Source organism: Drosophila simulans, chromosome 3L, assembly GCF_016746395.2.
Source record: "Drosophila simulans strain w501 chromosome 3L, Prin_Dsim_3.1, whole genome shotgun sequence".
NCBI lineage: Eukaryota > Metazoa > Arthropoda > Insecta > Diptera > Drosophilidae > Drosophila > Drosophila simulans.
Window position 1 is genome coordinate 9,191,533 of NC_052522.2, and position 20,036 is coordinate 9,211,568.

Consider the following 20,036-nt stretch of genomic DNA (forward strand, 5'->3'; position numbering starts at 1 on the left):
CCGATTCGTTTCGAACCCATCCGATGCGCCTCGTCCGGATGAGTCATCTATCGTCTCCGCCAACCGCCATCCGCAATCCGCATCCGGCGAGGCCAGTCGGCCATCTATAAAAGAACTGACGGCGGCGGCGACAAATTTTATAAGATTTTCGGACTCGAACGTAAGCGAATCGCTGCCCTAATCCCGGCGAGAAATGTCTCTGGTGCCTACCACATATCGCGATTTGTCGCGCGAATTGGATCGACCCCGTCCGCTCTACCAGCCGCCGTATGATTTCCAACTGTATCCGTATCTGTGGGACGATTCGCGTCTCTGGTGGCCATCACCTCACACCAGCAGAAGTGACCTACTCCGACCTCTGGATGAGCTGGTGTCGCGTCGAGTGCGCAACCAGTTGATCCAATCGACGCCGTATGAGTGGGCGCATCCAATGAGGTGGGACAACTACTATTCCGGAGAGCGTGTCCATGTGGATGAGAAGGGCTTTCGGATTGACATCGATGTGCGACAATTTCATCCGCACGACATTGTGGTCAAAACCAATGACGACTATGTCATCGTCCAGGGAAATCACAATCGTCGCGACGAGGGCTCCAATGGCCTCGTGGAGCGGCACTTTGTGAGAAAGTACCTACTGCCCCGCGGATACAATGCCAATGAGGTGATCTCGGACATATCCAGCGATGGCATCCTCACCATCAAGGCTCCACCACCGCCGCCAGCCAAGTACTACACGCCCGGAGAGAGATTGGTCCGCGTTCATGAAACCGGAAAGCTGGCCCTGCCCTGGAAATAGTGGACCATCTGTCAAAAATCAGGAAGGCAAGCAGTGGATGTGTGCTTACCAAACCCAAGTCCCACCCATCGAATGCGCCTAACTCAAGGTGAACTATTTTCGGACGGCAAGCAATTGCATCCGAACATTTAAATTGGATTCAAACATAAATAAAATACAAATTGTACCCGTAGATGATATATTAAATGCGCAATAAATATTTGGTAGAAGCACTGGCTTTTAAGAAATGGGTCTTCATCTCGTCGCGCCCAAATCAAATCTTCAAATCGATATTTCCAAATCAAATACAAAAGTCACAACAATTTTAATTTTCCACACCAGGTGAACAAAAGATTTATTAAATTATTATGAGTATTCTAGTCTTTAGCTCATTACAAATGCAATGCAATAAATTAGGAACAATTAAGTTGGGGAATGATGATGGGTGATGATGGACGATCTTCTCGGTGGCTCGTTTACTTGTCCTTGCCGTTGGGTGCTCCGTTCTCCTTGCCGTCCTTGCCCTTCACCTCGCTATCGTTCGACTTAACGTTGAGGTGAGCAGGTCCCACTTGCTGGATTTGAATTATGCGCTCCTTGGACTTGTCCTCGATGGCCTGCGGCTTGGGAATGCTGACGGTGAGCACGCCATCCGACGACAGCTGCGAGACCACTTGCTCCGCCTTGTAGCCCTCGGGAACCTTGTAGCGGCGCACAAAGTGGCGCATGATGTGACCGTGGTCGTCCTGGCGTTCCTCATGCTTGCCCTCGACCAAGATGGAGTCGTCCACCACCTTCACGTTGAGCTCACTCGGCTTGAACTGGGCGACGTCCATGCACACCTGGAATCCATCCTTGCCCACATGGGCGGTTGCCGGCCAGTGGATGTCGTTGCGGTTGGCCATCTCGCGACGTAGAGCCAAAACCTGGCCGGCGGGCGACGATGGGCATACCGGCGATGCGCAAGGGCATCCGTTGATGGAACGGCGCTGCTGAGTGCCAAGTGGCAGCACGTAGCGGGAATGCGGATGCAATCCCAGTCCCAGCTCATAGATGGGGCTGCGGGGCTCCTGGAGTTCGTCCACAAGCGAAAGCAGAGTAGATAGCGACATTTTCACTTTTTCTTTAGGTTAAGCTCCTTTTGCGAGAATAAAATATTTTTTCTTTGGTTAAGTTGAATGAACTTGTTTGACTTGTAAGCAAAGGTTTTTAATCCTTTTTTTTTCTCTTTTGAAATTTTGCTTTAGCGCAAAGTTGCTCCGACTTGTTCACTGCTCGATTTTTGAATTCGATCTGTGCTCTGTTCGCCAAGCGACGCTGCTTTTATACCCGCTGGAGCTTTTCTAGAAGAGTCCGGAAAGTGACAGAAAAAGAAAAGAGAGAGAGACGAGAAGAGAGAGAACGTGCACAGAGAGAAAAAAATGATGAATATAGCTTTGTATCGTTTGATAAACGAGGGATCAAGTTAGAAATGTCTTTTATAAAAGTCTTAATTAAATGTTGCTCTAAAAACAAAAAATAAAACTAACTAACCTTACCCAATAAATGCCGTGAGTTTCGGGAAATTGTAAAATGTAGTTGTTGTCTTACGCGCAAAAATAGAGGCAGTGCGCCTGTATGCGTGAGAGAGCCGAAGTTTCTAGAGAGTTGTTGCAATTTTCTAGAAAGAGCGCAAAAGAAACAGCCGGCTAACGGCAAACAAAACAAAACGTCAGTTTTTTTTTTATTCTGGTTTTCCTCTTTATTAAGTACATTATTTCGTGTTTCTGTCTTTAAGTTTTACTGGAATACTTGTAGTTGTTGTCACATATGTTTTTAGGAAATCATACATACATATTACGCCCGCAATCTCCCACTTTTAGTAATTGAGTGCTTTTCCCGTCAGCTTTCTCGCTTCATTTTTTTTTGTGTGAAATGCAAGAAAAGAAAACACAAGAAACACGTATGGAATAAAACGCACGCCTACCCGTGCAGATTATTATTTGTTCTTAATTACTATTTATGTTCTTTTTTTTAGTTCAGTCTTCACTTGGCCAGTTCCTCGGTTTTGGCTGCAGCGGCTCCGTTTTCGCCTTGGTTTTTGGCCAGTAGAATGGCCGCATCCACGGCTGCCAGTTCCTCGCCGCCCTTCTCCTCCACTTTCTCTACTTTATCCACCTTCTCCGCCTGCTCCTCTTTGCTGTCTTCCGCGGAGATTTCCGGTTTCTTGGCCAGCGGCATTTCCACATCCTCGGGTGCTGCGACTGCTCCATTCCCGTTATTCGAGGCGACGGGCACTTCGTTGGCATTTGCATCCTCTGCCTTTTGCTCATTTTCGATGCTTATAACGGGATTGGGTGTGGGTTCATCCACATTGGCAGTCTCTTCGTTTTTGGCCACCGCCACTTCCATGGACTCTGGTTCTGGTTCTGCAACGCCATTGTTGGCACTGGAAGTGGTTCCTGCTGTGGAAGGGGCTTCCACTGCAACAGCAGCAGCGGCAGCAGCCTCATTGGAAATGGAGGGCGAAACAGCCGGCACTTCCATCTCTGTCTCTTCCTGACCATTGCCGTTGCTCTCGGCGAGAGTGAGCGAGAGCGAAGGAGTGGGTGTGGGTGCAGTCGGATTTGAAGTGGAAGTGGTGGCACTAGCTGCCGCCTGCTGTTCTACCTCTGCCGGCTTTGGCGGCTGCGCATCCTTGTCCTTCTGCTGCTGCGATATCTGCTGGATGTCCACGATGCGCTCCTGTCGTTCCAGGCTGCCTTTGACGACTGGAAGTGGTGGCGGCGCCTTCACCGTCAGAATCCCGTCCGAGGAGATGGTCGAATGCACCTCGTTGGGATCATAGCCCTTGGGCAGGATGTACTTGCGGATGAAGTGGCGCGAGATCACCCCGTGGCCATCCTCCTTCTCGTCGTGCTGACCCTCGACCACGATGCAGTTATCGATGGTCTTGACGGTCAGTTCGTTGGCGGCGAACTGCTTCACATTCATGCTCACCTGGAAGCCGTTCCTATTCACCACGGAGTAGGCGGATTTACTGGCCGCCGGTTGGCCACTGGCGCTGCCACTCGCCCCGGACGTGCCCTTATCGCCCAGTTCCTTTTCCAGCTCCACCAGCGACTTATTGCAACAAGCAGTCTTGGCTCCGGCCACACGATTGTACGGATGATGACGATGCTGCGATGCCGCCGACTGACCCTTGATGGGCACCCACATCATCGCATTCCCACGCCCCAACCCACGACTCAGCTGTGGCAACTGTGAGGTGGCCTCCAGCGGATACAACCCGAATCCGGCCGAATCATCTATATCCATTGCCAGGCTGCGATTGAAATCGTGCAGCTCCTCGGCCAAATCTAATATGAACGGTATCAGCGACATTTTCACTTTCTTCCTATCTGGCTAAGATATATCTTTTTTTTTTAGGTCTTGCGGGGATTAGTTTCGTCTGGGAACCGGCGGCGATCCGTTCTGGCCTCCAACTGGACTGCGTTTGAGCCCTTATGGCTGAATGTTGACGCTTTTAAGCGGCTTTGCAGCGCTGAATGGAAAACCTGGTCACTTCCAGTCTGCTTCCAGGCCAGCTCCCAGGCGAAAAACTATGCAACTCCTCCAGAGAACTCGCCAAGGGGAAGGGCTACCCATTAAAACAGTCAGTCAAGCCATGTACTATGCCATTTTCTGCTATATACACCGAAATAAGAGATACTTTTCCTCTGCCACAGATAGCCGGAGAACAAAGAAAGTACTCGTACTCGTAGCCGGCGAGAAACCAGACAAACCAAACTGCAACGTTGCTAAACCAAATGGAAAAGATAAGTAAAAGAGGCGAAACCGGCTTGAAATCGAAGCATATATGCACGAATATCCCCCCCAGAGATGCCATCTTCCTTGTGCCGGCGATATATATGCTCATATATACAAATATCCATATAGACGGGGTATATGTAAAGTGGTCGTGTTGCAGCTGAATTCCCACTGCCGGCATTGAGCGAACAGCTGAGAGTCTGAGTCTCGTGCCGGTTGCCGATGCGGATTCGAGTCGCCGGCGATAAACAACTACAACAACAGCTGGCTGGCTGGGCCGCCTGGAAGCTACAAATCCGCTGTTGCCCGAGCTGGAGGATTGGCAAGCCGGCGTCGCGTAAACATGCGCAGTGACAGCGTCTGGGGCAACTCATACATATGGTATCGCCATATACATTTGTATGTACCCAGCCACACAGATGATGATAATATGCTGGATTCGTATATGGTTACATAGCCAAGTGCAGGCGATGGCAACCGGTTGAAAAGCTCCAAAATGCAAAAACAACAACACCAACAACATCCAGACGGGGGCCAGACAGTGGAGACTTTGCTAAAAATTTAGTGGGACCCCGAACTCAGCTGCGGGATATGGACACATATTATATATGTTTGTATTCATGTGGTGTATATGCCAACTGCAGTCGGAAGAGAGCAAAAACCTTCAGTGATTGCTGCGTACGAGATGCCCTCTTGTACATATGATACATTCCCCATGTACTTGGTACTTGCTCCCATTTACCTAACCAAGGGGAAGAAATCCGCCGGACGAGCATGCTCGCACATTATGTGGCCACCTTTTTGAATAGACAACTTCCACTGCGTTGGCGTTGGATTGTCCAAACCCTGGGCAAGAGTACTCTACTCCAGTGGAGGAGGAGTGGCGACAAGAAAATGGGGCCATAAATAAAAACTCGAATGATATAACAACCAGGGATTGAGTTCTATAGCAATGCCCATTTAATATATGGTTATTCAATCGCTACAACAAATTGTAAACAAATTGTCATTTGATTTGGTTATTACGAATTAAATTTAAACAATATGTACATACTGAATATTTAACAATTTGAACTAAACAAATGTGCAGCTAAATCTTACATACATACTTATGTACATACATAGTTGTCTTAAGAGCAAATTTGATCAAATATAATAAATACTAGACTACTACTTAAAGTTATGTATTTATTATGGAATTTGTTTTGTATATGGAAATGTACAAATGATTTATGTTACATATGTTTACATGTATCGCCCTTTGAAATTCAAAACAGTTGCATTACATTTTATTCAAATATGTAAGTTTTACATCATTCAAATCCTTCATTGATCCAAATCGTATCATTTTTACATTTTCTTACTGATTGGAGTAATAATAGGCTTACATCCCAGGGGTTCTTAAATATCCGCCATTAACCACTTATGTCTTTTAATTAGATTTTCCCACTACAGATCCCCCTTCTCGTGAATTAATTAAAGTTAATAGCTTAAACGCCAGGCCATAAAAAGAAGAACTGTTCTGCAGTCTCGAAGTTTCGCGAATTTTCTCCATCCTTCGTTGAATGTACTCCAACCTTCCTATCTGCTATGTATGTACATACATACGTACATACACATAATATTTGCCGGTGCTGATGCGACTTATCACTCCGCCAGGCCTTTTCATTCCCACTCCCCTGGCAGATTGCTCATTTTCCATAGCGATACTCTCACTTTCAATGGCAGATAATGCGTAATTGCCGCAAATTCGAGAACTCTGCGATATTTTCAGCCCGAGAAGTTTCGTGTCCCTTCTCGATGTCGATGTTTGTGCCCCATTGCACACAGACACGACGCGCACACACACAGCGCCGTCGGGCGCACACACACAACGACAGCGAGCGGTTGTATAAATAACCGGCACTTTCGTGCAGCCGGCGTCAGTTGAATTCAAAAAGCCAAAGCGATAACAGCTAAAGCGAAAGTAACCTATCAACAAAAGAAGTTTATACTTTGAAGGAGAATCATCTTGAAGCAATTGAAAAAATGGCAAATATTCCACTGTTGTTGAGCCTTGCCGACGATTTGGGCCGCATGTCGATGGTGCCCTTCTATGAGCCCTACTACTGCCAGCGCCAGAGGAATCCCTACTTGGCCCTGGTTGGACCCATGGAGCAGCAGCTGCGCCAGTTGGAGAAACAGGTGGGCGCCTCGTCGGGATCGTCGGGAGCCGTGTCGAAAATCGGAAAGGATGGCTTCCAGGTCTGCATGGATGTGTCGCACTTCAAGCCCAGCGAACTGGTGGTCAAGGTGCAGGACAACTCCGTCCTGGTGGAGGGCAACCATGAGGAGCGCGAAGATGACCATGGCTTCATCACTCGTCACTTTGTGCGCCGCTATGCTCTGCCAGCCGGCTATGAGGCTGATAAGGTGGCCTCCACCTTGTCCTCCGATGGTGTCCTGACCATCAAGGTGCCCAAGCCACCGGCAATCGAGGATAAGGCCAACGAGCGCATCGTCCAGATCCAGCAGGTGGGACCCGCCCATCTCAATGTGAAGGAGAATCCCAAGGAGGCAGTGGAGCAGGACAACGGCAACGATAAGTAGAGGACTCGTTTCGAGGGATGCCCTGCATTTAACCATTATCAAAGTCATACATCTGTTTTATAAGCTGTAGTTATCCAAGGACACTTCACCCATAAACAATAGCCATTAAGGGTGTCCTGCTTTAATCTTAGTTTGGAATATGTATTACTAAATTGGCTGAATTAATATTACCCATAAAAATAAATAACAACTATACTTATAAATATGTTTGGTCTGTTTTTCTGGTTGGTTATGGGTTACTATTACTTTGGGAATTGATTCACTAGCTTGGCGCCTTTTCATATGATACCATTTTCTAGAAGTTACTTTCGGCATTGTATATTGTATTGTTGTGTCTCGTAAAATTACATATTTTATTTAATTGTTAATGTACATAACTGACTTTCTACATTACTTCGGTAAAAAGTCTTGAAGCTATGAAAACTTCTTGAATGTAAGGAACTTCAGTCAAGGTTAAATACTTATGTAAAGACATGCATAAGTACATCATGTACATACGTACATAAAAATATACATCCGTTTTCTCTCTCTTCTTTTTAATGAACTTCTACCATCTCTACAAGAGCTGTACGTACATACATATATAGTATGTACACGTATAAATTGAACTTCATTTTTGTATGTTACTGCAAATAATTACATACATATTTCCATACATACGTGAATATGTAGGTATGGAAATACATAAGTTGTATTTATGTACATATGTAGTAAGGATTTCGGTTAACTGGCAAACCAAGAACAAAAAGATTCTATATACACATATGTATGTTCATATACAGATAATAATCGAAACTTGCAACAGACAGCAAATAACTTGCAAAATTTTCAATTGCCCCGTTTCCCACTTCGCGAAGCAGTGGAGAAGGCAACTGCAAAAATGTTTGCAGCAAACAAAAGAACGGCAAACATGAGGAGCAGCACGAAGCGAGACGAGGGTTCAATGCACTTGTCCAATGAAAATACAAGCTCCGTTGCACTCTGAAAAGACAGCGTTTAAAAAGCGCGATAAGAGAAGAAAACGCTTTAAATAAATATATCTGCATATATATGTACGTACATGTACACTCATACATATGTACTGCATTTTAACTGTTCTTTATGCTTTTTATTCGCAAAGAGAAACTCCCAGAAAAGAAATGTCAAGAAGTTTCTGGTTCTTTCTCGCTCTCTCTATGAAAAGCCGGCTGTGTTAGAAAGAGCCAGAAGATGCGAGAGAAAACTGTTTGTTGAATTACGGGGCGTATTCAAAGGGGCTTTTAAAGGTCGGTTAAATTTTAAGTTTGGTAGGCTAACAATTGCTTCCCTATATCTAAAAATTATAATATTTGCATTAAGGGATCATAGGGAAAACCTTCTCTGGAGGCAAAACCTAACGAAGATGGCAACCCCCCATCATTTTATTAAAGTTCCGCCCCTGGTTGCCATGCACTAGTGTGTGTGAGCCCAGCGTCAGTATAAAAGGCCAGCGTCAACGTCGCCCGAGCACAGTCTAAACTGAAAAATTGAACGCAAACGTTGAAGGAAACTTCGCTCAAAAAAAAAAAAAAACGAAAAAGCAAAAAATTTCCTTTGTCTAGACAGGATTTGTGAATAAAGAGAAAAAATCAAAAATGTCAATTGTACCACTGCTGCACTTGGCCCGGGAGCTGGATCATGACTACCGCTCCGACTGGGGACATTTTCTGGAGGATGACTTCGGTTTTGGCGTCCATGCCCACGATCTGTTCCATCCGCGTCGCCTGATGCTGCCCAACACCCTGGGACTGGGTCGTCGTCGTTATTCGCCGTACGAGAGGAGCCATGGCCACCACAATCAAGTGTCACGTCGCGCGTCGGGAGGTCCAAACTCTCTGCTGCCCGCCGTGGGCAAAGATGGCTTCCAGGTATGCATGGATGTGTCGCAGTTCAAGCCAAAAGAGCTGACCGTCAAGGTGGTGGACAACACCGTGGTGGTAGAGGGCAAGCACGAGGAGCGCGAGGACGGCCATGGAATGATCCAGCGTCACTTTGTGCGCAAGTATACCCTGCCCAAGGGCTTTGACCCCAACGATGTGGTGTCCACCGTCTCATCCGACGGTGTGCTGACCCTCAAGGCCCCGCCGCCGCCCAGCAAGGAGCAGGCCAAGTCGGAGCGCATTGTCCAGATCCAGCAAACGGGGCCTGCCCATTTGAGCGTCAAGGCACCGGCACCCGAGGCTGGTGATGGAAAAGCCGAAAATGGCAGCGGCGAGAAAATGGAGACTAGCAAGTAAGGGACGAAAAGAGGAAGAAGACGAGGAGAGGAAGTAGACGAGGAGAGGAAGAAGACGAGAAGAGGAAGAAGACGAGAAGAGGAAGAAGTCGTGAAGAGGAGGAAGACGACGAGATTCGCTGGCGAAGCACGAGGGAAAGAAGAATTTAAAAGAAGAAACGGGAGTGTTGCCGCGCTGCTCGGAGAGAGCAAGACTAAAAAGGACACATCACAACACACCCAATGTATTACATTCACACACATCATCATCATCACATCCTAGACTAAGTGATTTTAAACTCCATTTATCATAATGCATAAAAAAAAAAAACATTTTAGTGTGTATGATTAGGCTAAACAATTGGAGGATTCATTGCTCCCTTTGAGTTTATACTTTTTGTAACAAGAACAGGCGCAACACTCGGGAGAATTTTGCATTTCATTTGTGAATAAACGAATACAATAAATACAAAATACGAAAAGAAGTCAGCTGTCGAGTTTTTGTTGGTTTTTCTCCCCTTTTTCGCTTCTTTATTTCGAGTTTGCACATGTATTTGCATTTCAGGTAAACCGGCTTTTGTTGGGTGTCGTTCACTTCCAAGGGGTTTTATGTACTTCTTTTGTCCTTGTCCTTGAATTGGACTTGTGGAAAATTAAATGGTCAGCCAAAATTGATTAACCTTTGTCGACGATTGTTACTTTTAAAGATGATTTGTAATGATTTTGCACAATTCAGAAATATGAGCATGGAAATGGGGAATGATTTTTGTTTTTCAATTACATTTTGACAAACGTCAGGCAAATATTTGCATTTCCGCACACACTGAAAGAAAAATCCAAGGTAAGAACCACTTTTAAATAATTTAATCAATTGTTTGCACATATTTATTTAAATATTTAATACATAATAAAAAATTTAGTTGCCCGTTCTGATTTCATATTGGTTGTTTTATGCTCGTAACTTGTAGCGATCATAAGTATTTACTGTTAATTCTATATCTATATCTAAAACGGCTTTCATTCATATTTCTCAGCTGGGTTTTGAGATACGGATATATCTCAGTTTTCTCGGCTCCGTGGAGCTTTCGCTGTTAACCGCGAAAAAGCTTTTAGTGGTTGTCATGTTGCTGTTGTTGGTTTTATCTTAGTTGATGTTAAGTAAAAATGTATTTTATATATTTTTCTGCATTTCCTACTGCTGCGGCTGCTGTCAATATGTTTTTGCTTGCATTTATGCACGTTATGTATGTATATTCAATGACGCTTAATCACAGATCAATTTTTTAAAATTTCATTTGACTTAGAAGTTAAGAAACAAAACACATCCTACACATGGACTAAATAATTACTGTCTCTGGTTGGTTTCTGGGCTTTTTGGCATGGACAACTTAGTGGACATACATATGTATATGGTATGGGATCGGAGAGGCTGGATAATAATAGCAGTACACGAATAGAGGGTAAATTATACATCGATTTAGCCACTAAATCAATATACTCAAACTGCCTGGTTCTAAATGTTACAATATTCTTTATCTTTTGTTTTTTTTTTTTTTTTGTGTTAATCATTGCAGTCTCAAATTGTTTATGGGCTTTGCTATATAAAGAGGAGAACATAGGGATTGTTGGGCCGCTGGCCACGATCTGGCTTTTGAAGCCCCTTGGTGTGCGGTATAAAAAATAGTATTTCGATTTTACTTTCTATGTGGATCTCGGGGTCTCCGTCGACCAGCGGTGAATACTTGAGAGTAGAGCTTATTGGGGGGAGAGAGAGCGCGCAGATCATAGTGGATCACATCAGATCAGTTGGGCAGGATACTCCATTCACTTCTGGAGTAGACTTTCGCAGCTGCTGCTGAGATTTGGCAACGACTTGAAACTGAGCCGCGATCGATCCACCTGGGCGTCCGAGGGACCGTAGCCCCTGCTGCTCTTGCTGCTGCTGACCCCATTCACTCCGCGGTCAAAGGATGAGGAGATCACAAGCGGATGTGGATGCTGACGGGAATTCCGCTGCTTCTGCTGGCTGCTGGCATAGGCGGCAGGTGGTGATAGTGGCGATGTGGGCAGGTCGATATCCAGCACGGTATCCGCTTCGCCGGGCTTCAGCTTGGGATCCGAGTAGCGACGAAGTTCCTCCTTCGTCGGCTGACCACCTAAGCAATCAGTGGTGCAGCAACCAATGGGCAAATCCACGCCCATTATCCCAGAGTGACGGTAGTCGATCTTTGGCGGCGTGCTGTAATCGTAAGGATGTACGGCAGTATCGGGACCCACGCTGTTCTGATCGCTCAGCACATCGCGGTTCTCGAGAAAGATGGACGAGTTGGAGTAGCGCTTTGTCTGGTGCGGCTTGTAAACAAATCCGCCTAGCCCGTTGGCTACCGCATGAGATACTCCGGAACTGATCGAGGGTGCCTTGTGCTCGCCACTACCTGCAAGCAAATATGGATTAGCGAAATTTATAATTATATAATAATAACAGCCACTCACCACTGAAGCTGCTTAGTTGCAGAGCATGCTCGCGGCCTGTATCCGTGGAAATGCCGCTGGCACTGAGATCCTGCCGTGATCCGGCGCACAGATCCGTAGCAGAGCCGCGACTAGAGCCCTCCGAGTGCTCCAGCACGTTGTGTATGGAGTCGTGGAAGGGCGTCATGCTGCCCGATCCCTGAGGGCAGGGTCGGAATGATGAGATCTGCGAGACCACATCATCGAGCGCCCAGTCGCGATCGTAATTGTGCTGTGACTGCGAGCACTCGATGTTGGCGGCCACAGCCACTTGGCCCAATTGCTGGCCGCTCTGCTGCATCTGCTGGTGCCGCTGGTGGCCATGTCCGTCCTCCGTCTGCGTGCAGGCACTGCTACTGCTGTGCGGTACCTCTAGTTCTGCGGCCATTTGGAGCATATGATGTGGCGAGGCGTTTAGTAGGCGCTGCATTTGCTGATGTAGACCCATTTCTGCACCGCCGCCACCATTATCCATTGATGCACAGTTCGCCTCGTGGGCACAATATCCTCCGGCCGCACCGCTGGCATTGATTTCCACGGCACCGCTCGTCGATCCGGCATGAGCCAGTGGCTCACTGAAGTGCTGATGATGGGCGGCCACTGGGGATGGAGGTACCACTGGATGTATCTTTTCTGGGGCATTCTGAATCAGTAGAATTCTGTAAGACAATTGTTACATCATCAGCACAAAGTGAAATATTATTATTATTTTCCAAACCAGGTCCCCTGCACTTGATGTATTCTTAATTAATGCTAATTAATTTAAAGAACCATACAGTATATTTCGCATAATTGAGTTCATAGTAACATTTTCATTGACCCGAAGTTTGTGTAATCAGAAAAGCTCTCAAATGACTGGAAAATCACGCCTCTTGCATTAAAATAGGGAAAATGTTTATGTAAAATAATACAAACAGATAGCATTGTTTACCCAAGATAGTAAATAATATTTGAAGTATTTAAACCAATTGAATCGAATCTTTCGCCAAATAAACTTTAGAGATTTCATTGCATTGTTTACACAATATTCTCCTATTGCTTTGGACGATATTGATTTACACATACTGTGAATGGATAATTCGCCATTGTGTAAGGCTAGGAAAAGCATTCATTTAAATAGGGTTACACCTAATCTTTTATGAGAATGCCTTTAATAAGCAAATCCAAATCTGGCGTAATAATCGGAAACGCATACGAGTACAATTAAATGGCAGACTACTATTAACAAGATCTCAAACAATGGGATGTTGAATAGAAAATTCCGATTAGAATACGGTTTTATGATTGTCTCCGTCGAATAGAAATTAAATATTTCTTTGTTTAACGTAACGAGATTGGCATCTCCCCATTTGTATGCATTTTTTCACATTATAAAGTTGCAAATTGCGAAAGATTCCTTTGAATATAATAGAAGTGAAATCCAATCCAAGTATATTTACATTTACAATTACTACTGAAATCTAAATTTTAGCTAAAGCAAAATACTTCGACTTTGTTATATGGAACTAATTAACTAATTAAACCCTGCCAGCTTGACATATTAATTCTGGTGTAGTATATCAGTAGTTAATAATCGGAATCCGAATACGATTAATCAGCTAAATGGTCCATAATACCAACTAATGATCTTGACCTGTTGCGTGCCTTCCAGCGGTGACAGAGGTGAAGATATGCCTTGCACTGGATATACATAAAGACTATTCCGCCGGTAAGGCCCACGGTGACAACGGCCAGCTTTGTCCAGAAGGGCCAGTCTGAAATGGCGAGAAAATAGGTAATTAGAATCCGTAAAGAATAAACAGTCGGCACATTAAGAGCACGAGTTCGGGCAGGTCAGGTAATTATACAATTACGGATTTCGCCGAGCGGTTAATCGACCTGACGACCGAACCCAAGTATCAAGTGTACCTATTAGGCCACGCTGGACATCGTCGGCGGCCCGCTCGATGAGCACACAGAGGGACCAGATGACGCATAGGGCTGCGGCGCAGTGGAACAGCACGGAGCAGCACAGCCGCCGCCTTTCAATGCCGGAGATGTCAAGGCTGCGCCACTGCAATTGCCAACCCAACCCAGTCCAAGCCAATCCAATCCAATACAATCCAATCGATTCCGAAGCCAAACAATGCAAAGACAAAGTGAAATAAATTAGGTGGCATTCAATAAGAAAATGTGTCATGTGAGATGAACCCACCTCGTTGAAGGGTTTGATCTTGGTGTGCATGATGAAGGGGAACTTGCAGAGCTCGCAGGAGTTCGTCTCGGAGGCGGTGAGCCACTGCTGCAAGCACGCCTGGTGCACGTACTTCAGACTGCCGGAGCAGTAGCACGGCGTGAGCAGCGGATTCTGCGGATCACTCTCGCAATGGCAGATGCGGCAGATGTCGCCGCTGTTCTGCGATGCCTGGCTGCTGCCCGAACCGAATCTGGAAGGGATTAGAGCAGAATTAGAGTCTTTTCAACAAAGTTCATCCAAGAAATGGGCAACATAGCATAGGGGTCTTGCTTTTTAATCTGTATTAATATTGATCAATAGGTAAACATATTTATTTATAACTAACTGCCACATAAAATGGCAAAATGTAGGTCATATTACTTTAACTGAAGTATAAGATAGTATAACTATAGCATTTAGATATAATTTTTGCTTCAAAGTCTAGTTTATTCTATTATTAACATTAGAAGCGTCACAAAAGCAATAAATCGTATAAGTTATCCAATAGGTTCATCCAAATTTGTTGTATTTACTTAATATCGCAACTAGTCATGCATGCTCTAAATAATTAATCAATTGCTATTGAAGCGTATAATGACGTGTAATTAAAATATTAGATCATAACTTATAAAAATCGAATGTAACTAAACTGGCAAACGCAGCCAATGAATATTTATAAGTTCTCTTATGAGCAATGCAATCATTCTAACTATTCCCGCTATAATCAAAACATCAATTAAAAGTATAATCGAATTAGGTAAGTCATTAAGTGTGTGCTAATCGCATAAATGTGTCAGAATTGCACTTATCTTAACGACATTTTTTTCTTCTTTTTTTTACACATTTTGATGAAAAACTTTCCGTGTGCATTTATGAAATCATATCGCATGATGCCATCATTTTCCATTCATTATTAAGCGTGAATTTAAATAAGTGATGAGTGAGGCACCGATGCAGTTTGTTGCAAGTGAAATTGAAAAGAAGTCATTGACTTTTTCAGCATGAATGGAATGGGAAAATGAGTGTATTCAATGAATCACAACAGCTGTAGTTATCATTAAATCTCACGTTCTCATGGTGTGCATATTAATTTGCTTAATTTTTTTTTAAATTTCGTGGTAATTAACGGACAGACATTGCTTTTATAGATTGAAGATAACAAAAGCTAATTTTTGAAACAGCTTAATTGTTCTATTACTGCATTTTTGCAGTTTTAAAAAATTGATAGAAGTAATTTAAGTAAATATAATGTGGGAACATTGTGCTTTCCCCGCGAAACGTACACATGCATTTACGTTCACACATATCAATTAAGTTCTGATGTGGTTCCCTTTGGACTGCGGCAATCTGGTGTGTTGCTGGTTTATGGCCAAGGCAATTAGTTCCGTGGGCCGCCCTATCATTATGGCCGCCAAACGCCCACTCGGCGGCACCTGCGAGTAGTTGCCGAGGTATCTGGATGTTAGGAGCGGAGTATATAATCTAACTAACGCTGAGTGAATGGAGCGAAAAACTTTTACTTTCCAACTCACGAGGTGCACGGAGGAAAATAAGGATGTTTAGGGATATCTTTATATCTTAATTAAAATATCTGAACTATAACATCTCTTGCATATCAAGAGAAACAAATTGAAAACGTATGAATATGAATATGAATATTATGAATATTATATATTGCTTCACAGAAGTTGAATTCTTATGTTTCTGATGAAATAGATTATCAAGAACCGCAATTATTGCTAAAATATTTCCCAAAAATGATTCGAATTACTGTTAAGCGATTATAAGCGCAGATGAAACACGTATTTTTCCTGATAATTTGAATACTTTTGAATGTATCAGATTTTTATTTGGAAAAAAGCAGCAATCAATGACTAATTTCCACTTATTTCGCCTCAGTGTGGAATGGCTCTTCCCAAAACCCCCTTTTCCCAACCAATCTGCACTATTCCAAGTACCTTTGTACTCTGTTCGTCCGTCTGTATCTGTAGTTTTTAGAGTTCAGTTCAGGCAGTCAGTGCGTGATTGAGGCGAAGGACAGGAAAGGACAGGTCGGAACATGAGCGGACAGTCGAAGGCTCTGCCAGCACATTTGTTGTGGCTGTCGACATGGTCAGGGACATGGACTGGACACGTCCACTTTGCTCTTGCCCCGCATATATATTTTTTTTTTGGGCCAATCGACGACTGGCCTTGGATCGATGGAGCGCAGGGCACGTTTGTGGGCTACACCGCAGAGAGCGGTTCCATAAAGTACACGGCCGCAAGTACACATGTTTGTCTATCCAAAAAAGGATGGCCGCCCATTATCCTTTCTTGGCTGCTCTGGCAAGTTAAGGACATGCGTAAGTCGCAAGTTTTACGACTTCATTAGACGGCAGACAGTCGCCGGCTGGCCATTTCCACACCTCTAGCAACTTGGAAGCACTCAACCGAAACAGCCTCATGACTTGGCGTTTATGGGCTCCTTTTGGAAACGCAAGCAAATTGCCTGTTCCACATTGAAAATAACAAAAATTTTGAACTCAATTAGAACGGAAATGTCACTTTGAATGCATAAGTAAGCAACATGCAAATTCCTGTCGATCACAAAAGCAAAAGAGCAGCTAGCTCTCGTTAAGATTTCTCACACTATTATTGATCGGCACATTTTCATTCTGTTTGCTTTTGCCCTCCACAATTTGATTAGGCGATATCAAAAGGGTATATATATATGTATATAACACACACATTGAAATCGCTATCGCATTACCAGGTGAATGAGAGAACGACGGGCAGGTGCTTTATTTCAGCGAAACTAAAAATAAAAACCTTTTCGCTCTCGGTTTTTTGGTTTTAGGTTTCAAGTGCAAGCTGCAGTTAAGCACTCGCCGCTGCTCATCATTGCGCTTTTTGTTTGTTTAACGGCACTTTTTGCTGCTGCCGCTGAGAAGAAAGTGCTTCCGATGGAAATTTGTGAATTCCCCGGAATCGTGTACTTTTCGGTAACCAAATATTTACGTTCGTTAATCTAATTTGAACTTAGATTCGTTTCTTATCTTTTTTCTGAGAATTAAACGGCTCAACTATCGTTATGAATGTTGTTTATAATTAGCTGATAAAGGAGGGAAAATTTGTTTATCAACAGAGAGTCGAAAATGAATGTATGTAATATGAAAACGAAACTGTTTTCAAACTGAAAGCCAAGATTTTTTATAGGAATTACAACACTTACTGAAAATGAGTAAGAATATAATTGTTAATTACGCTGAATCTGATAACTAAGTCTATATACCATATTACGCTTAAATCGCTTAATTATGCGAGGGTCGTTTAATAAATTCGCTTTGGGTGGCATTTTGTTATATTTGCGTAAGATTTGGGTCTCTTTTGAGCACTTTATTACCACCCGTGCCCACTTGTAATTACGACTAAATTAGCGCATTTTATTAAATTCCACGCCCGAACACAACGGAACGGGCCACGCCCTCGCCAGCTCCACCGGACCAGATGAAACAAGTAATCTTCGCATGGCGCAGGGAACCGGATGATTCGGTGCGATTTCCAAGGGTTGGATGCGAGGGGGGAAGCGGGAGAAATCGGAGTCAGGCGGGGTCCAATTCAACTGTTTTGCGCTTTGTTTTCGCTGCTTTGTTCGAATGCTTTTTGATAATTTGCGCATTATTTTTTGTTGGGCGCTCTCTGCGTGTAAAACTTATTTTTAAGTTCAAAACCCAACTGGTTTAAGTTCGAGGCAATTAATGCAAAAGTTATACCAAATATACATTTGCATACATATGCAATGTTTGTATGTTTGTGTGTGAATACACTTTGCCTTTGCTTGGGAAAACCCATGCAAACTGCGAGCTGGAGAAAAGCCGCTTCTTATCAATGGTTTGTTTTTCGCTACGCTCCATTTTTACATTTTCACGATGCTCGGCAAATATTTGATCGTAATTGCCCAAGCCGACACAATAGCCAATGTTTATTCAACAACGACACCTGAAATAACAGCAGAGTGAGACACATTTACTCACTCCGGCGACAGATTAGATTTGCGATGGCCGGATGATAAGGCTCATCAGACTGACATCGAGGGTGTTGAACGGTCTGTATTTCACAAAATACGAGCATACCTATATAAATTATAGCCACGCAAGAGCCGCTCACATTTCTCAACATTCAAATGCATTTGAGTAAATATGCTTATTTACGAGCTTTCCACGGAAAATTATGATGAATAACTAGAATGAGTGTCTTCTAATAAAGATACAATATCTTTTTGTAAAGTTTATGAGGCAAAATAACTTCAAAATAAAACAAATACTGATACCAAATAATTAGAACTGAGAAAAATAGAGAACTGCTTGAATGCCTGAATTTTCTCATCAAAAGATATAATTTTATTTATGATTTATCTTCATTTTAGACCTCATTAGCTTCATTAAAAGTCGTAAGAGTATGGGCATGGTCAATGCCCCGCTGTCACGTCAGATTGCAATATAAATAAATCGCGGGTAATTTATAAACCCATAATTGTTTAAACAGATAACAGCTGGCGCCTCGCGTCAAGATCTTGTCACCTTCCCAGCATCGCAGTGCCCATATTTGCATTTCAATCGAAGTTGCCGATCGGCATGGAACTAGTATGGTAAGTAAGTACAAGTCAATGTTGTTAACTGTTGCCTAATGAGTGTCATTAAAAGGCGTTAGATGGGGATTACGGCGATTGAGATCTCAACATATGTAACATTTTGAGTGTAGAATGAATCATTTGCTGCTTAAAACTGGGTTATTTTCGTTTTCATTACCATTAAGGGGCATATCTTATCTGCGTTCGTTTTTTATATTATTTCTGATCTTAGTATGGACAGCTGGATTTGTTTATTGTGCGCAAAGAACACACTTTGATTTTTAGCACTTGCTGCCTGCGTTGAGAGCTTAATTATTGCGATTTCCCAAGCGACGGACAATCAAACATTTAAATCATGTCCGTTTCCTGGCTATAAATAAACAATGGACAATGCCAAGAAGAATGTCAACCATCCCACGATTTTTCAATTGCGTGCTTGCACTTGATTTTATTTTGTTTCTCGTTTTTCGTTCTTTATTTTATTTTTTTTTTTTGCTGTTCTGTGGTGTACTTGAATAACTTATAGGGTTCCTTTTTTTTCGGCCATATCAAGGGCATTCAAAACTCACCTGACATTCGCATAGTGCTGGCCGGAATTCCAATCCACATGCTCGATATCCGAAGAGGTTTTGGCGTTGTCGCAAGGCATTTTGTTCGTAACTCTCTCTCTCTTTCTATAGCACTATAAACTAGATTGCAGGGTATCGCATAGTCGGGGCGATGCTGCAACGCAACGCGAGGGGGGGTTTTCAACCCCAAAATGGGAGGGGGTGGCGTCGGGAGAGAGAGCTCCTTTGTCTTTTATGCTGGCTAGTCTTGCGCCTTTGTTATGATTCTCCTCCGCTGGCCATATATATGTTTATTCCCAACGATAAACAGAGGCTGTCGCCTTCTTTATTTTTAGCGACCCTGTTGGCAGGGGCTACTTCGATTTTTTGCACAATGTAAACCGAATCTATTGCACTGTTATTCTCCTTTCATTTCGTTATTTTTCCCTTTCAACGCCAACGAACTTCTGGCCGTGTGTGTGTTTGTTTGTGTTGGTAGCTGGTCTATTATTATATCTTTATTCCGCTTATGCGCGACAAACTTTAGTGCGTTTGCTTGTTAATTTGTTGTTTCTGGCCCGGTACGAGCTGTTCGCTCCACTACTCTACGCTAAATGGCTATGCTTTTAAGAGTTGCACATATATTTTATGTATTTTATTTAGCTAAACACGGAGACACATCCTTACACGATTCCTACGAGCGACGCGACCAGTGTGACTGCGCCTACACAATTGAAACATGTCACATGCAGTGTGACCGTTCT

The 20,036-nt window shown here is 43.6% G+C and overlaps 6 protein-coding genes and 1 long non-coding RNA gene across 8 annotated transcripts; 4 read left to right on the forward strand and 3 right to left on the reverse strand.

Annotated features, from left to right (window-relative positions):
- The first annotated feature begins 127 nt into the window (after nucleotides 1-127).
- On the forward strand, nucleotides 128-1,005 carry LOC6737409 (heat shock protein 27). The gene has a single exon (XM_002084211.4). The coding sequence runs from the start codon at nucleotides 194-196 to the stop codon at nucleotides 794-796; it is 603 nt and encodes a 200-aa protein (XP_002084247.1). The 5' UTR covers nucleotides 128-193; the 3' UTR covers nucleotides 797-1,005.
- Nucleotides 1,006-1,098: 93 nt separating this feature from the next.
- Nucleotides 1,099-2,124, reverse strand: LOC6737410 (heat shock protein 26). The gene has a single exon (XM_002084212.3). The coding sequence runs from the start codon at nucleotides 1,885-1,887 to the stop codon at nucleotides 1,252-1,254; it is 636 nt and encodes a 211-aa protein (XP_002084248.1). The 5' UTR covers nucleotides 1,888-2,124; the 3' UTR covers nucleotides 1,099-1,251.
- Nucleotides 1,988-4,188, reverse strand: LOC6737411 (heat shock protein 67B1). Of its 2 annotated transcripts, none has more exons than XM_016169880.3 (2): nucleotides 2,314-4,188; nucleotides 1,988-2,118 (listed from the first exon to the last, which is right to left on the reverse strand). In XM_016169880.3, exon 1 carries the CDS (start codon nucleotides 4,136-4,138, stop codon nucleotides 2,801-2,803), a length of 1,338 nt encoding a protein of 445 aa, XP_016031172.1. In that variant the 5' UTR covers nucleotides 4,139-4,188; the 3' UTR covers nucleotides 1,988-2,118; nucleotides 2,314-2,800. The 2 variants fall into 2 exon arrangements, with proteins under 2 accessions (XP_016031172.1, XP_044779035.1); XM_044923100.1 differs by having other exon boundaries at nucleotides 2,309-4,188.
- LOC123327235 lies at nucleotides 3,985-5,736 on the forward strand. Its single transcript, XR_006541807.1, has 2 exons — nucleotides 3,985-4,125; nucleotides 4,184-5,736. It is a non-coding gene; the product is annotated as an uncharacterized LOC123327235 (long non-coding RNA).
- Nucleotides 5,737-6,475: 739 nt separating this feature from the next.
- Nucleotides 6,476-7,356, forward strand: LOC6737412 (heat shock protein 23). The gene has a single exon (XM_016171196.3). The coding sequence runs from the start codon at nucleotides 6,593-6,595 to the stop codon at nucleotides 7,151-7,153; it is 561 nt and encodes a 186-aa protein (XP_016031174.1). The 5' UTR covers nucleotides 6,476-6,592; the 3' UTR covers nucleotides 7,154-7,356.
- A 1,248-nt stretch (nucleotides 7,357-8,604) lies between these two features.
- On the forward strand, nucleotides 8,605-9,871 carry LOC6737413 (heat shock protein 27). Its single transcript, XM_002084215.4, has one exon. It carries the CDS (start codon nucleotides 8,767-8,769, stop codon nucleotides 9,406-9,408), a length of 642 nt encoding a protein of 213 aa, XP_002084251.2. The 5' UTR covers nucleotides 8,605-8,766; the 3' UTR covers nucleotides 9,409-9,871.
- A 374-nt stretch (nucleotides 9,872-10,245) lies between these two features.
- LOC6737415 lies at nucleotides 10,246-20,036 on the reverse strand. The gene is made up of 6 exons (XM_016169879.3): nucleotides 19,294-20,036; nucleotides 14,092-14,323; nucleotides 13,806-13,950; nucleotides 13,531-13,651; nucleotides 11,880-12,556; nucleotides 10,246-11,821 (listed from the first exon to the last, which is right to left on the reverse strand). Exons 1-6 carry the CDS (start codon nucleotides 19,371-19,373, stop codon nucleotides 11,211-11,213), a joined length of 1,866 nt encoding a protein of 621 aa, XP_016031175.1. The 5' UTR covers nucleotides 19,374-20,036; the 3' UTR covers nucleotides 10,246-11,210.